This window comes from Heterocephalus glaber, unplaced genomic scaffold (assembly GCF_053883595.1).
Source record: "Heterocephalus glaber isolate CG9 unplaced genomic scaffold, H.glaber_assembly_v1.0 deba00001673, whole genome shotgun sequence".
Classification (NCBI taxonomy): domain Eukaryota; kingdom Metazoa; phylum Chordata; class Mammalia; order Rodentia; family Bathyergidae; genus Heterocephalus; species Heterocephalus glaber.
Genome location: NW_028258410.1, coordinates 23280124 through 23295242, shown reverse-complemented (window position 1 = coordinate 23295242; position 15119 = coordinate 23280124). Strand labels below are relative to the sequence as shown.

The 15119-nt window shown below is 53.6% G+C and overlaps 1 protein-coding gene and 1 long non-coding RNA gene across 7 annotated transcripts in view; one reads left to right on the top strand and one right to left on the bottom strand.

Annotated features, from left to right (window-relative positions):
• The window catches only part of Hnf4a (hepatocyte nuclear factor 4 alpha), a 61430-nt gene that overhangs the window by 35451 nt on the left and 10860 nt on the right, over positions 1 to 15119 (top strand). For 2 of the 4 annotated variants that reach the window (XM_087197857.1, XM_087197856.1), the window contains exons 2-6: positions 4615 to 4789; positions 5698 to 5792; positions 10557 to 10663; positions 11299 to 11454; positions 14542 to 14629. In XM_087197857.1, coding sequence (XP_087053983.1) covers positions 4615 to 4789; positions 5698 to 5792; positions 10557 to 10663; positions 11299 to 11454; positions 14542 to 14629 — 621 coding nt within the window. Of the gene's footprint in view, positions 1 to 695; positions 961 to 4614; positions 4790 to 5697; positions 5793 to 10556; positions 10664 to 11298; positions 11455 to 14541; positions 14630 to 15119 lie in introns of those variants that run through there. The other 2 variants (XM_004858189.4, XM_004858190.4) reach the window with 2 other exon arrangements.
• Positions 7498 to 14553, bottom strand: LOC110344539 (uncharacterized). 3 transcript variants are annotated; one of them, XR_002387155.2, is made up of 4 exons: positions 13963 to 14552; positions 13467 to 13586; positions 10836 to 11518; positions 7500 to 10167 (listed from the first exon to the last, which is right to left on the bottom strand). It is a non-coding gene; the product is annotated as an uncharacterized LOC110344539 (long non-coding RNA). The 3 variants fall into 3 exon arrangements; XR_015446103.1 differs by having other exon boundaries at positions 7498 to 10167; positions 10836 to 13586; positions 13963 to 14553; XR_002387154.2 differs by lacking the exon at positions 10836 to 11518 and having other exon boundaries at positions 7501 to 10167.

Below are 15119 nucleotides of genomic sequence, written 5' to 3'. Positions count from 1 at the left end.
ATGTAAACCCAGGCCTGTGGGGCTTCAACCTTGTCTCCAGCTGTTTGGGAAGGGGGCAGGGGCCCAGGGCAGAAGGAAGAAGGGACAGGAAGGAGTCAGTGAGGAGGTTGGCCCTGCCAGAGCAGCTGCGAGCTGGAGAGGCTGCCGGTGGGTCACTGGGAGCCAGGATGGGGCCTGGAGGTGAGTCGGGGCTTCCCAAAGTGCCAGTCCATTCTGCTGCCAGGGCAGGTGGGAAACTAGAACAGAGGTCCCAGTTCGAGGAGCCACTGGACCAGTATCTGGGCTTGAGATTAGGTTTCCCATTCACAGGCCACAAGACAGCTTTATCATTGCAGCAGCACTGAAGGTAGAAGTCAATGATTTAGGAAGTGACTTTGGGGTGGACCGTCAGCGCCTGAGCATATCAGTTAGGTGTCCGGTGTGGGGGACAGGGGCTTGGAGTAGCTGAGCCAAGGATCAAATGAATGCTGGCGATTCAGTGCCTGCCTTGCAAAATTGATAACTGAATATTGGTGAGTTGGGGCCCCAACAGTTGTAATTAGCACCCCAGGTGTCAGTCAGAGCCCGACAAATAGCCAAATCCCTTCAGCCGCGCCCAGCCTACCCAGCAGCAGGATGATTAACCATTAACCCCCACCCTCCCTGCACAGCCTCCACCCCTGCGCAGAGGCTAGGCCCAGACTCCAGGCTGAGCCTCCCAGAAGACAGTTTGAAAGGAAGGGAGGCAGAGCAGGGACCGGGGAGGAGGCAGGGGGAGGGTGGAGGGCGGGGGCTGGGGCTCGGCCCAGAGGCTCAGGGTGGGCACTGTGGGCAGGGAGGGGGCCGAGGTGTGGAGGCAGGGGAGAATGCGCCTCTCCAAAACCCTGGTCGACATGGACATGGCCGACTACAGTGCTGCGCTGGACCCGGCCTACACCACCCTGGAATTCGAGAATGTTCAGGTGTTGGCGATGGGCAATGGTAGGTGGGGGCAGGTGTGCCAGAGGGAACAGGTGTGCCCAGGTGTGGGAGCAGATCTTTGGCCCTTGACTTTGGGGTGGGAGGAGAATGATAGAAAATGGTATGTTGGTCCTGTAGGTGAGCACAGGTGTTGCCAGGTGAAGCAAATGTGGCCGGGGACAGCCACCAGGGGCATTCTGGGTGAGGGGGAGCCTGCAGGGGCAAGTTTGCCCCAAAAGTAGATCCCAGGTATCCCCCCCCACCCCGGGCCTTCCACAGTCCCTGTGACCTCACAGCTGTCCTGTGAGGCTGTGCCACTGGTAACAGAGACATGATGGTGAGCTCCCTCTGGACATCGAGCTCTAGTGATCCAGCCCAACAGTGCCCCGTCTTAGGCCTAGGTCAGAGAGCTGGAGAGGTATGTCCTGTCCCTGGTGACGATGGTGCTACAGGCATAAGTGCATCTCAGAGTGTCTTTGGGACTTTCCTGGGGAATTGGAGGTTGGGGAAAATGGAGCTCTCAGGGGAAATTTGCTAAAGGAGGAGCTGTGTGTGCTGTGTGTGTGGACATGGGTGTGATCCTGAGTTTCCAGGTATGTGTGTGAGTGGGGTGCTATATGGCTATACATGGGCAAACATGGACCTGGGGAACTATATTTCCATATTTGTGTTTATTGAGGTATTTGTGTTCTGTGTTCATTTCCATTTGTACCTCTTCATTGCGTGGGCCTGTGCTTGTGTCTCTAGGAGTGCCTGTGTCTGTCCAGCTTGTGTGTTTAAGTGATGTGAGTGTGTCTACGTGTCTCTGGATATTTGTGCGTGCGTGCTATACATGTCAGTCACTGACCAGAAATGCTATGGACGTGGACACCTTTGTGTGCCCTGTGCTTTCTGCATGTATGTCCCGTGTGGCATCATGCGTGTGCCCATTTTCAGACCTGTGTGCACATCCTCTGTGCACTCTTAGTGAAAAGCTTTGAGTTGTCATTTGCCAATTGAGATTCACATCAGGAACATGTCTGTCTCTGAGCAGATTTTGTTACCCTTGTGTATCTCTCCCATTTGTACACTCACTCCGACATCACTGAGACATTTCTGTAGCAGACGGATTGTTCTCCTTTGCAAGGGAGTGGAGGGAAAGAGGAGCCCTGGGAGCCAGGAACCTCCTGGAAAAGGGCCTAATGGGTTCAGAGAAGAGGTGGCAGAGAGAGGTGCCACCTGCCTTCTTGCCATGGCTCTGAGCCACACAGCCAGTGTCAGGCTGTGGCTCAGCCGAGGTCTGGAAAGCTCGTGGTCAGTAGGGCAGGAAAGAGGAAGTGCAGCTGGACACTGCCTCTGGTCAGTCTCACCAGGTGCTCGCCTGTCCCTGCCATCCGGGTACCGTGTGACCTTGGGCTCATCACCTCCTCTCTTGGGCTCTGTATCTTCTTTAAAAATGGGCTCCTTCTCCCCAGCCAGCTTTTAGAGGATCTGGGGACCATGTGAGGGGCTCGAGGGGAAAACACTCTGGAGATGGCGGATAAGTTGCTGCCCCGCCCTGCAGCATGTCCTGTGACCCCTCAGGGACAGTATGTAATGTCACACTCCTGGCCACTGCACAGCCACTCGAGAGCCCAGGAATCATGGCTTCCTGGGGCAGATGCCAGGCCCCTTGGCTAGATGTCCCAAAGACACGACACCCCCAACTCTGAAGCCAGAAAGATCCTTCCTGCCTGTGTGAATCTGGCAAGCCGTTTTCCTTCCTGAGCCTCAGTTTCCTTATCTATAAAGTGGGGATAAGTAGTAGCGCCTACCTCCTAGGGCTAACCAGAGAACAAATAAGATAAGGTTCCTGAGTGCTTAGTCCTGGTCACTGGTCTGGCCCCACGTGGGCGGCCTCAAGGACTCTAAGCAGGGTCTGCATCCCCCACTGGAATTTGCAGTGATTGGGGTGCTGGGGTTATATGAGGTTGTCCTCAAAGTGTTTTGGGTACATCTTGAGCTGGTGGCTCAAAAGACACCTCCCCACCCAAGGATATCTCCTTACCCATTTCCCACCCCACTTTGGAAGCAACAGCAGGGACACCTAGCTTCTTCAGCCGCTGACGGACACCCCTGGCTGAGCTGCGTGGTGGGCGCAGTCCCACACACCCACACCTAAACCAGCCCCTCTATTTAGCCGCAGAGTGATGATGCAGGACAGGTCACTGTCCTCTCTGAGCCTCACTGTCTTCACCTGGAGAATGGGGGTGGTCGATAGACCTCAGCGGGGAGATGATCTGCCCCACAATACCCAGCCTGGACTGCCCAGAAGGGGGTCTCCTCCCCAGCCTCTTGCTGAGTGGCAGGAAGGTGTGGGGTCAGCTCTTCCTGGGGGTTGGGGGAGGAGAGGCTGGGGAGAAAGGGCACCAACGCAGCTTAACAATTATCCCTGTCTCCAGGAATAATTCACCAGGTGGACGGGGGCCCCACTCCTGGGCACACTCGGGAGGCCAGAAGATGTTCAGCTGGGCAACAGCAGAGATGGGATGTGGGCTGCAAGTCACCTGCTTCGAGAGTTCTCTTCTGCAGAGAAGTGTTCATTTCACAGATGCGGATCTAGAGCTTACAGTGTGCCAAGCACTTCACATGCATTGATTCGCTGAGTCCTCAGAACAGCCCTAAGGGATTATGATGCACCCTGTTTTATAATCCAGGAAGCAAAGGCATGGAGAAATAAACTAACATGGCCAATGTCACATGACCAAGTGGGCCAGCTAGGATTTGATCTTGAGCTGAAAATCTTCATAGTCTGTGTGCTTAATAACAGTGCTACAGCCCTCTTCTGCTCTTAACTGGACACCCGCTTAGGAATCTAAGGTCAGATTCGAGTTTCTATGGAAACACAAATGTGTGGACTCTGGTGTCCACATGCATGTGTTTTTCAGCAGAGGTGGCACTGGTCGTGGAGTTTATCAGTACAGCATCTATCCTCGGTGGACAGTTTGCTTATAGAAAAGGGGACTGGACTGCTGGTATTTTTTAAAAATCTTCAGACTGATCAATTGACTCAGACAAACGGGAAGGAAAGGAAAGGAACTTGCCCAAGTTGCAAGTGGCTTAGTGACAGCATCAGCACAAGGGTCCAAGACGCCTGGCACCCAAGCCAAGCTCCCCTTTGCAGGTGGCCTCCAATCTCCCCTCCTCACATTTACATAGGTGATCATCTCACCTCTGGGCTGGGTGGCGTTGGAGAGGTGCCCAGGCCTTTGCCATGCCACCCCCACAGGAGGAAGGAGTGAATGTTCTCCATGCACATCTTTCCTGCTCCCTGTCAGCAGGGCACAGGCGCCAAGCTGAGGTTCACCTAGCTCTGGTCACTCAGTGAGGAAGAGGAACAGTACCTGGTTCTGGGGGGAACTGGGGAGTATTTATCCTCCCACCACCTCCTCTGCCCAACTGGGAGTCTAGAAGGGCTGAATGCACCTGGAAGTGTCCAGGTGTTAGTTCCTCTGAGAAAGCCGAGGCTTAAAATCCTCCTGAGGGAGAAGCAGGCCCTTTATAGATGCGAAACCGAGGTTCCAAAAGGCCAAGTGACTTTCCCAATGTCACAGAGCAGAAGTAGCTTCCAGGTCTGGTGTTGATCCCCACAGGGCTCATACTGTTCTCTGACTTTCTGCCCTTCCTGGGTCCTAACTCCCTTCTCTTCCTGCACAGATACATCCCCATCAGAAGGTGCCAACCTCAACGCACCCAATAGCCTGGGTGTCAGTGCCCTGTGTGCCATCTGTGGGGACCGGGCCACAGGCAAGCACTATGGTGCCTCGAGCTGTGACGGCTGCAAAGGCTTCTTCCGGAGGAGTGTGAGGAAAAACCACATGTACTCCTGCAGGTGAGGAGCCCTGCTCGGGGCTTGATTTCTCCAGCCAGGAAATGGGTGCACTTGGGCTATCTTCTCCCTGGGTGGGTCCTGGAGGCATCTGCCCTCTCAGGCCTTCCAGGCTCTTCTGGTTTCTTAGGCCTTATGAATCCAGGTGAGAACAGCTACTCCAGCAGCCCTATTTTCTGACCCTAAAGAGCATGGAACTCATTCTCCAACCTAGCACTTTTTCTGGGACAAATAGAGGACCGGCCCCCAGCCTTTCCTCCTACCCCAAAGGCTTCCCAAGGCTTTGGAGATCCCTCTTTCAAAAGTATCTACCATTTTGGATAAGAACAATAATAAAATCAAAGCAGCGGTCAATTGTGAGCACTTTCAGTGTGCAGATCCTGTGCCAAGCCCCATCCATGTATTATCTCATTGTCACCCGACAGTACCCCTTTGGGGTGGTTACTACAGTCATTCCCATTTTATAGATGAGGAAGCTCTTACTTGGAGGGCTAGGGTTTTTCCCAAGCGTCCTGAAAACCACTGTGCATCACTGCTTCTACTCACTCCCTTTCCCCTGCCCCAGAGTCTCTGTGGACCAAGTACTGATCTGAAGCCAGGACCAGGGGCCTGTTATGATCTCTGTTCTCTCACAGGATACAGTAGAAATGGCCCTGGCACTTAAGAGACCCAAGTTCCCAACTCAGCTCTGCTGCCAATCAGCTGAGAGGCCCAGGGCCATGTGTTGCTTTCCCTGTGTTTGGCAGGGTAGACTGGACTCTCAGAGAGTCCCCAGGACCTGCAGCTCCTGAACAGTTTGTATGGGAATTCCTGGGGTGCAGAGATGGAGCAAGGAGGCGAGGGACTGCCCTCCTTTGTCCTAAGAGGGGAGGCTGTGTCTTCTCCATCTAACTATCTAAAGCCCTCCCCAGATTCAGCAGGCAGTGTGTGGTAGACAAAGACAAGAGGAACCAGTGCCGCTACTGCAGGCTCAAGAAGTGCTTCCGGGCTGGCATGAAGAAGGAAGGTGAGCTCGCCCCACCCCTACAACCCTGCTGCCCCACCTGCGCCAACTCAGAGATCTACGGTCATTTACAACTGTAGCCATACTTTATGGCTGGGTGACAGGCCCCAGGGCGACCGGCTAATGGCTGAGAGGAGGGAGGCCCTGGGGATCTGACCACAGGGAGCGGCTGGGCTTGGTCTTGAGAAAGATGCAGAGATAAGCTCCCACTCAGCTACTCAGGCTCCCAGCAACTGCCACCAGGCCTACCTGTGCCACCCAAGGCAGCCGAGGTGGCTCCTTTCCCTTATTTCTAACATCTGGAAAGCAGAGAGCACAACATCCCAGCACACCCAGACTTCACAGAGGCCAACACCAGAGGCTCTGTTTCTGAGTTTCTTCTCCAGGCACAAGTGCCTCAGCCACTTAGTTCTCCTTCTGGGGTATCAGGTGACCCCCAGAGCTTTCCAGCGTAGACAGTGGGAACAAGGCCAGAGACTTACCTTGGATGGAGGGGACCGGGATGACAGAGCACAGTGTCCGTTAAAGTTTTGCCAGGCCTCCTGCTACCAGCAGGTACCAGTCTCTGGGCTGGACTCTTCCCACCTTTGGGTCTCATGACCACTCGATGTGGTTGGAACTATTACTGGACCCCCTTTCCGTGGGTGTGGAAACTGAGGCCCACAGTGGTTAAGCACTTGCTGAAGGCCCCAAGTTCTGTTAGGGGAAGAGCTAAGGTTCAAACCCAGGCTTTGTGCTGTTTGGACAACACTTCAACACTGCAGATCCTGGGCCCTCCTGGGCCCAAGAAAGTTTAAAAATTGTTTTCAGCCTGAGCTCAGAAAGAAAACATCCTTTAACCACTTTTCAAACTAACTGGAGTTCCTTTGTAAATCTCTTTGTTTCCTTCTTCTCAACTCTCCTTTTCCAGCTCGGGACAGCCCCCAGACCTTTACTTCCAGCCCATGGTTATGCCTTACTTACTAGCCAAGCCCTCAGTCTAGTCCTGCACACAGACACAGACACAGACACACACACACACACACACACACACACACGCACGCACAGACTCCTCAGCCCAGAAGCAGGAGCTCAGCCCACCCCAGGCCACCTGAGGAGAAAAACGTGACTGGCAGCCTCCCTGTCACCTGTCCCTGCCCCTGAGCCCCTCTGTTCTCTGCTCCCTCCCTCAGAACATTTGCTCACATCCCTACAGGCCTTAGGCTAAGCTGGAGAGTTTTGTTGGAAAATCAGGGCCTGAAGATCTTGCTCTAAAGATACCTCAGTGGTTCTGCAGTGAAGGATGGGATTTTGCAGTCCTCACCCCACCACACACTTATCCAAGTTTTCCATGGGGATGAGACTCCTTCACCCACCCTCACCTCCAAGCTGAGGACCATTTTGTAGCATGAGAAGTGTTGTGAGTGGGAATGTGGTGCATTTATGAATACTGGAGACAAGACTGAGAACCATAATCTAAGGTTCTAATGTTTGTGATTCTATTATCCCAATAACCTAAGATTTTAGATGCTGTGATTGTCCAGGGGGTGGGATGGGGGTGGGGGTGGCAGTTCAAAGGGCATTGCTTGAGAGAGTAAATCTCTTAGGGAGAAATATCAGCATGTGGAAGGGAGTTAGCAGCCCATCTAAGCAGGTGGCTGTGGCCTGGTCCTGCATGCTGTCAGTCTTTGTTAAATGTCCAGAGGGAAGTCTCCACCCCTTCTGGGCTCCAGTTTTCCCATCTACAAAATGAGGCAGGTATATAGTAATTCACATAGCCCGCGACCCCAGATCCCAGCTTCTGGGGTGGAGAGTGAGCCTAAGGCCATTCAGCCCTAGCTTGCCCTTGAAAACAGCTTCTTGCCTCTTGAGTGCGGAAAATGGGCATTCTGCCAGGAGAATAGCAGATTCGCTGGTGGCAAGTAGAGTGGGCTAGTAAAAAGTGGGTCTTATTTGCATGCCTGGGTTAACAGAAGACCGTAATACATGGTACCTTTGAAACTGGGTCACAGTAGCAAAGTGTTCCATGACCCCTGTGGCCAAGTCCTAGAAAGGTAGGGTTTTGCTAACTCTAACTAAGTCTGCCAGTCCCCAGCACCCGTCCTCATCCTGACAGGAAGTTCCCAAAGCCAAGTAAGAGTCAATGGAAGCCTCATGACCAGGAGAGTTGAGATATATGTTCATTTCTTTTCTTTAATGGTTAATCCCAGAGGATTTGAGGCTGAAGCCCAAAAGTAGTTATTGAAGATCAGAAAGTGTGAGCCAGAAATGTAGGGTTTCTAGACCAGCTGGATCTACAAGTCATCAAGTCTAACCCCCTCCCCACTTCACAGGTAGGAGTGGAGGAGTCAGGTCTAGAACTCAGGCTCCTCAGAGCTGAGCAGGCATCGAGCTGGCTGGAGTGAAACTTGGAGTGGTCCCTTTGGGAAGCATGTTCTGGTTTCGATTCTGAAACGTCCTCTCCACTTCTGGGAGGGCTTCACATTCCACTGGCTGGTCTGTCCTGGTCAGAGGATATCCCACCATGGCTGGAAGGGGCTGGAGGGGCAGACTCCTGAGGAAGAAACCCGAGAGCCTGAGAATCTACAGCAGGTGGGGAATGCTGTCTGGTAACTGAGGCTGGGGAGATGGACACCTGCCTGGTCTCACTGTCAAGCCCATGACAGATATCCAGATTGTGGCATCAGAAGCCCAGGGGATTCAGGAGAGTCGGGTTGGTGACAGGCCAGGACCATCTAATGAGCCCTTCCTTGGAAGTCCAGCTCAGCACCCCAGGCCCCACTGGGGTCCTCTAGAAATACAGGCTCATGTCCTCTCCGCCTCTGGCCGGGTCGGTTAATATTCAATGGGAAGTTACATTAGGTCCCCGACCCTGCTAATACTGAGCAAACATTTGGAAAACATCATTCCGTGACTGAGCTCGCACTGGGCACTGATAAGGCCAGCTAACCTTGAGGAGCCCTATCCGCAGCTGCTGACTGTGGCCCTTTCATTCCCCGCCTCCCCTGCGCCCTGCTGGGTGTGGCTGCTGCCAGGGAGGGGTGTGGTAGGCTGGGCAGGGGAGCGGCAAGGGGAGAGCTTCCTTACCTGGCATCTCTACTGTACCCCACTTACTTCTCTGCTTGGATTTAAACAGTGTGTAAAATGAACAGGAAGTTGAACAGCTAGATGTCAGCATTCCATGGAGAAATGGGGTGCTGGTGAGGATGAGCACTGTCTTGTCCAATGCCTTCTCACTCATTCATCCACTGAGCACTTCCCGTGCACTGGGCTGGGCTAGGTTCCAGGGGTGACGGAAGTAAACCAAAGAGGTGAGGTTCTGGGTTTCTGGAACTTCCTTTCTCAGGGATAAAAACAATAAAGAGATTAACAAATAACTCTACAACAGGTACCTAGAAGAAAAGTAAAGCAGAATGAGGGGCAGAGTCTGAAAGACGGGCTGCTGAAGCAGAGGAGGGCTGGAGAAGGTGTCTGATAAGGTGCCGCTCTGTGGTGATGTGAAGGGAGAGGCCTTAAGCCCTGTGGAAAGGGGATTCCAGGCGGCTAGAACAGCAGCAGCCAAGGCCCCCAGGCTGAGTGCGGCTGATCAGGAGAGAGCCCATTTAGGCGGGGATGGAGTGAATGAGTCAAGTTGGTTCAAAGAGGGCTGAGAGGCAGAGAGGTGTGCTCCGAGGTGGGTTTGGAGGGCCCCTCTCCACTGAGAGGAGTCGGCCCTGAGGACCAAGGCCAGGAGCCTGAAGCCCCTGTGGAGGATCCCCTCATCGTGGGGTCCTCCCTCCTGCCCCTTTCCACCACGGGGCGCCCACCAGGCCTGACCAGGGCAGCTGCTGGGCGCATCTTCTAAGGGTCAGCGATGGCAGGCAGGGTGTAAGCAAATGCGGAGTGGGGAGGGGACGCACCAAGGCCCAGGCTTGGCTGGCAGCTTCCAGGATGAGCAGGAGTAGAGGGAGGAGGCTGAAGGGGAAGCCTCGGGTGGGGAAGCTGAGGCCCCAAGAAGACGCCCTTCCGGCCGGCACAGAGTGAGGGGCGAAGCCCAGGCAGAAGCTGAGGTTTCTGCAGCCTTGTCCTCGCTCCTTCCTCTCAGCAAATCCCAGCTCCCCAGCGAGGCCTTGTGAACACCAAGGGGTGGGCCGTTTGGTAAAAGGCCACCTGATAGCTTAGGCCCGGACTCAGACGGGGGCAGAGGGTGAGCTTCAGGTCTGCGGGAACAGAAGCCCTGACCCTTGAGTTCTAAAAGAGTGGTCAGCAGGGGGCAGAAAGAGGCAGCCTTACTTCGCAGGCTGTGGGAAGTTGAGTCAGGAGCACAGCGGACAGGCTGCCAGGCAGGTGGGTTCTCCAGGTCGCCCTGTCCAGAGCTTCTGCCTGGTGCTTGGGAATCCCTGGGTCAGCTCTGTGTCATCTGCAACAATTGCTTTTGCTCTTTTCTGACACACTTGCACTTGCAAAGAAACGGTCTTCTAAACAGAGCCTGAAGATCTGTGATCAGTGCTCCAGACCCCGTCTTAGCCCTGTGCTTCTTCCATGCCCCTGGACACGGGCCACTCACGCCCACAGGAGCTTCCCCACTGAGGAGAGTTCTGGAAAGCTCTCCTGCGAGCTCAGTTAGAGCTGCATCTCCCTGTCTGCTGCACGCGGAGCTGGGCTCCATGCTCTGGGGGCCCCCTTGCCCTCCCACCCCCACTGGCGTCCCCCTTACTCTGGGACACCCCTGGGTCGAGCTCTCTCCCCTGAACCCCCCACCCCCACCCCACACTTGCTTCCTCCCCCACCTCTCTCTGCCCCTCTTAGCTGTCCAGAATGAGCGGGACCGAATCAGCACACGGAGGTCCAGCTATGAGGACAGCAGCCTGCCCTCCATCAACGCGCTGCTGCAGGCAGAGGTCCTGTCCCAGCAGGTATGGGGCACCCTCCCGGCCACCTCCCACACCACAGAGGAGTCTCACTTCCTCTGTCTCCATCCTCCCCACCCAGGCCCTGGAGCTGCAGAGGGAGAGAGCCTCAGATAGCACAGTAGGGAAACTGAGTCCAGCGCCATATAGCCAGTTCAGGAGCCAAGACAGAACTCACCCTAGGTCTGGGGTTCTCAGCACTGTCTAGTTCATCTGGCAGCTCACACCCCACAGGCCAAGCAGCACTTTGCTCTCACTGAGGGCCTGAGATCAGCCCCAAGGAAATAGGATCACTGGATCCAGTTGGCAGTGGGGTCCAGCCAGTCCTTTGCCTGAGCAAGTCATAGCACCTCTCTGGGTGATAGTATCTTCATCCACGAGATGAAGGTGACGATTTTTGCCTTGCCGGGGCCAAGGAATACTGGGGCTGTGCTGGGCTGGTGGAGGAGAAGGTGGGGGCAGCAGTAGCCCGTAAGGATCCCTCTCCCTCTTCTCAGGGTCCTCCCTTCTGCTCCTTTCCACCAAGCTTCCTTCAGAGCTAGAAGCACACACATGGAAACTTCCCAGGGAGCAGGGCTCATGCAAGGGACAGGGACTGGGAGGCTGCTGCCACTCACAGCACTTTTCTTCATCCCGCACAGATTACCTCCCCTGTCTCTGGAATCAATGGTGACATTCGGGCTAAGAAGATTGCTAACATCGCAGACGTGTGTGAGTCCATGAAGGAGCAGCTGCTGGTATTGGTCGAGTGGGCCAAGTACATCCCAGCTTTCTGTGAGCTCCCCCTGGACGACCAGGTGAGGGCAGACATGCACAGTGGGCAATGTTGGACACTGGGCCGCCAGGGTCCCGCTGGCCCTCCTGGGATGAATAAGGCATCGGATTGGTTTGACTTATTCAGCAAAACACACGTAGCACTCATGTGTGCCCAGAACTGTTTAAATTATAAATATTAACTCATTAAATCCTCCTGATGTCTATGAGGTAGGAAATACTCTTCTTCCCTTCTTAGAGGTGAGGAAGCAGGGACAGAGAGAGGTTAAGTAACTTGCTCAAGGCTGTATAACTGGTATCCAGACCAGATGGGATTAGAACTAGCCGGGGAAGCTCCAAAGTTCAAAGTTCTGGCTCCTCACCCTGGTGCCACATAGCTCTCCTCGGGGTATTGACAGGGACCCAGGCCCGGGAGCTGGACATTGGTCTTCAGCTCTGGCTCTAAGACCAGTTCCCTGGATCACCCTAGACAAATTGCTCCCTCTCTCTGAGCCTCTGTCTTCTTATCTGCTCAGTGGGAATTATTCACTGCAAAGTGCTGTTGGGAGGACTGAGGATGGTCCTGGTATTTTTTCTTTTCCTTTTCTTTTTTTTAAAGAGGCATAAAGGAATTTTTTAGGCAGAATTTTAAAAGCAAAATCAAAGAAACAGAGTGTGGGCCCTCAAGAGAGAGAAGATCACCGTGGTCTGAGACTGAGTATATTTAGAGGAGATTTGGGGGTGGAAAACTGTAGACTCTATGGAAAGGGGATTTAATTTACAGATGAAAGGTGATAACTCTTTCTGCAAGGGAAGGGTAATGAGTCTAAAAAGCGCAAGATCTTGGAACATATATAGTTGGACCACAGCTGGCCTCCTCAATGTTGGGTTCTCCCTTATATCTACCACGATGACTTAACTCAGCATTTTCTTTCCTAAAGTGCCTTCTCCGGAGTACTAAAAATGTTCCTGGGGAAAAGGGGTGGGGAGTGGTAGCATATCTGAGATCAGGGGAGCCCCTGAGATGCTGCATGTGACAGCTGTAGCCAGAGCAGCCCTTGGCCTCTGTGAACATGTCCCCACCTGGGGAAGGGCCACCTGCCCAGCTTTGGAGGAAGCACAGGAGACCGACAATGCATGCCCACCTCTGAAATCTTCCAGAAGACTTGCAGCCAGGCAGCTGCCTCTCTGTGAAAATCAGAGCTCCCCAAACTCCTTTGGCTGGAGCCTCCTAGGACACTGTGAGGCGGGCCAGTGGTCACCCTAGGAGAATACTGGCTTGGCTGCTACTAGGCTTCACCTGTGGCTGGACCAGAGGCCTCTTCCCTGGGTTTCTCCCTCCTTTAGGAGAGTTGACCAGGCAGGGATCTTATCCAAACTCCCTCTGCCTTCTCCCTGGCTCCTCATGCGCTGGCCCCGGTCCCTCTGCTGGAGAGTCTGCATTAATGTTTAATCCCCCCTGTTCCTTCCCAGGAGCTTACCAGGACAACAAGATACCCCCAAGCTGAGCAATTGTTAACCTCGATTTCCCACCCAAACCTCCCTGGCTGGGGCTCAGAGCATTCTCAGAGGGCAGTGATGGGTAGCCAGTAACACGGGACAATCATTAACGCCACCACCCCCTGCCTGCCCACCCCCCAGCATAGCTGCCACGACAAGGGTGGACCTGGGAACCCATTCATGGTATACAAGGAGCTCATCTTCCCCACCATGGGCAGGGCCATCCTCGGAGTTCTGAAGGCATTGTCCCCCAAAGGACACCACACTTAAATCGACATGGTTGCAGAAAGCAGCTTCCAAGCTTATGCACGTCTTGGTTTGTGGACAACAGTCCACTGAGACGTAGAAGGCTGAGTTCAACCGATAAGGGGATTGAGGCTGGGGTGAGAAAGTGACAATCAAAAGCACAGAGCAAGATGACCTCAAAGCAGGGCTTGAATCCAGGTCCTCTCCCTTGCACTTTGGGAGCCACTGGGTTGGCCAGAACTCTGCACAAGCACCTGAAGCTATGAGGTGCTTGCTCATTAGTGCCCTTCCTTCCCTTCGCACCACTTACGGAAATTGGGTTCCCATCTCCAAGTCTCCCCATTTTTTCTCCTTAAGTCTTCCTCATAATATTCCGGCTATGAGGTGATGGAAGGGGCGAAAACATGTGGCTGGCCAGGAGGGGCTAGATCTAGAAAGGAAGATAAGATGTTGGCTCACGCATGCATCCCTTTTCTCCCTCCCTCCCTCCCTCCCTTCCTTCCCTTCTTCCTCCCCCCCCCAGCACTATCACCCTCTGTCCCATTTCCTGCTTTTCTATTTTATATACTATCACCCCTCCCTACATGAGTTCTGTAAGGTTAGAGATCTTGTCAATCTTTTTTACCTTTGTGTCACCATTGTCTAAAAGTGTCTGGCGTCTAACGTTTGATAACCAAAAGAATGAAGAATCAAATGAATGAATGAACAGTAGAACTTTAACCTTCCTCGCTTGCAGCAAAACCTCCAAACTCCCAGCCCCACCTCGCAGACTCAATCCTCTAGACTAGCCCAAATTTGGTCCTCACCCAAGTGCTAAGGCAGATGGCTTCAAAGGCGTGGGCAGTGTCCTCCTGTGCCAGCTGGGCTCCAGCCTTGGGCTTCAGTCTTCATGGGCTTCAGTTGTCAAAGGCTCCTCATATAGCCAGGAGCAGAATCTCTGGTAGTTGGCCCTAAGAATCTGTTTCCATAAAGTACCTTTGAAGAGTCTCTGTAGCTGGTTCAGGGTTAGGAATCTGCAACCCACAGTTTTAGAACTCTTAGGGTAACAGACTATTTCTGCTCAAAAGAGTGCTGAGTATGCTGCCTACAGCTGCTCCAGGCACATAGATGAGGGCCAAGGATGCAGCAGTTCAAGGGCACTCAATGGAAGCCAGCCCACTTCAGAGTGCATGTTCTTTCTCTTTCTTGGTTTCTGTTCATTCCTTTCCAGGTCCTTAGTTGTGTCAGTCATGGGAGGAAAGCAGCAGTTTTATGATGTGCATTTTATAGTTCAGGCAAGTAGAGGCACTGGGGAGCATTAAGCAGCCTTCCTGGGGCTGTTGAGTTGGCCGGAAGCAGCCTTCCCAGGGCTGCAGATGCCAGACTCTATCCCTTCCCTCTTCCAGGTGGCCCTGCTCAGAGCCCACGCTGGCGAGCACCTACTGCTGGGAGCCACCAAGCGATCCATGGTGTTCAAGGACGTCCTGCTCCTGGGTGAGGAGACTGCCTATCCCAGATAGGTCTCCATGGAACTCATGCCCTGTGTGGTGTACCCTAGCAAAGACTGTCTCCATGGTGCCATGCAGGGTGAAGGGAATAGATTAAGGGTGGCCCTGTCCTTAGGCTTAATGACAGAAGATGCCAGGACTCAGTTCTAAACTGGGTCCTCACCCAGATGCCAGGAATTATGGATACAAGGAATGAAATTTCCTCAGCTTTCAAGTTAGAGCATAGTCAGAGTTATTCCTGGGCTTACCCACGCATTCTGCCATTCTTTCTGGAGTAGGACCAAGAGGCCATCAGGAATGGCGCATGTCACTTGTGCTGTAGAGCATACCCTATATACCAGGGCCTATGCTGTATTCTTTTAAAACAATGCTATCATGGTGGTACACAGTTATAATCCCAGCACTCTAGGAGGCTGAGGCAGGAGGACTGCAAGTTCCACCCCAGCCTGAGCAACTTAAATACTTAGTGAGACCCT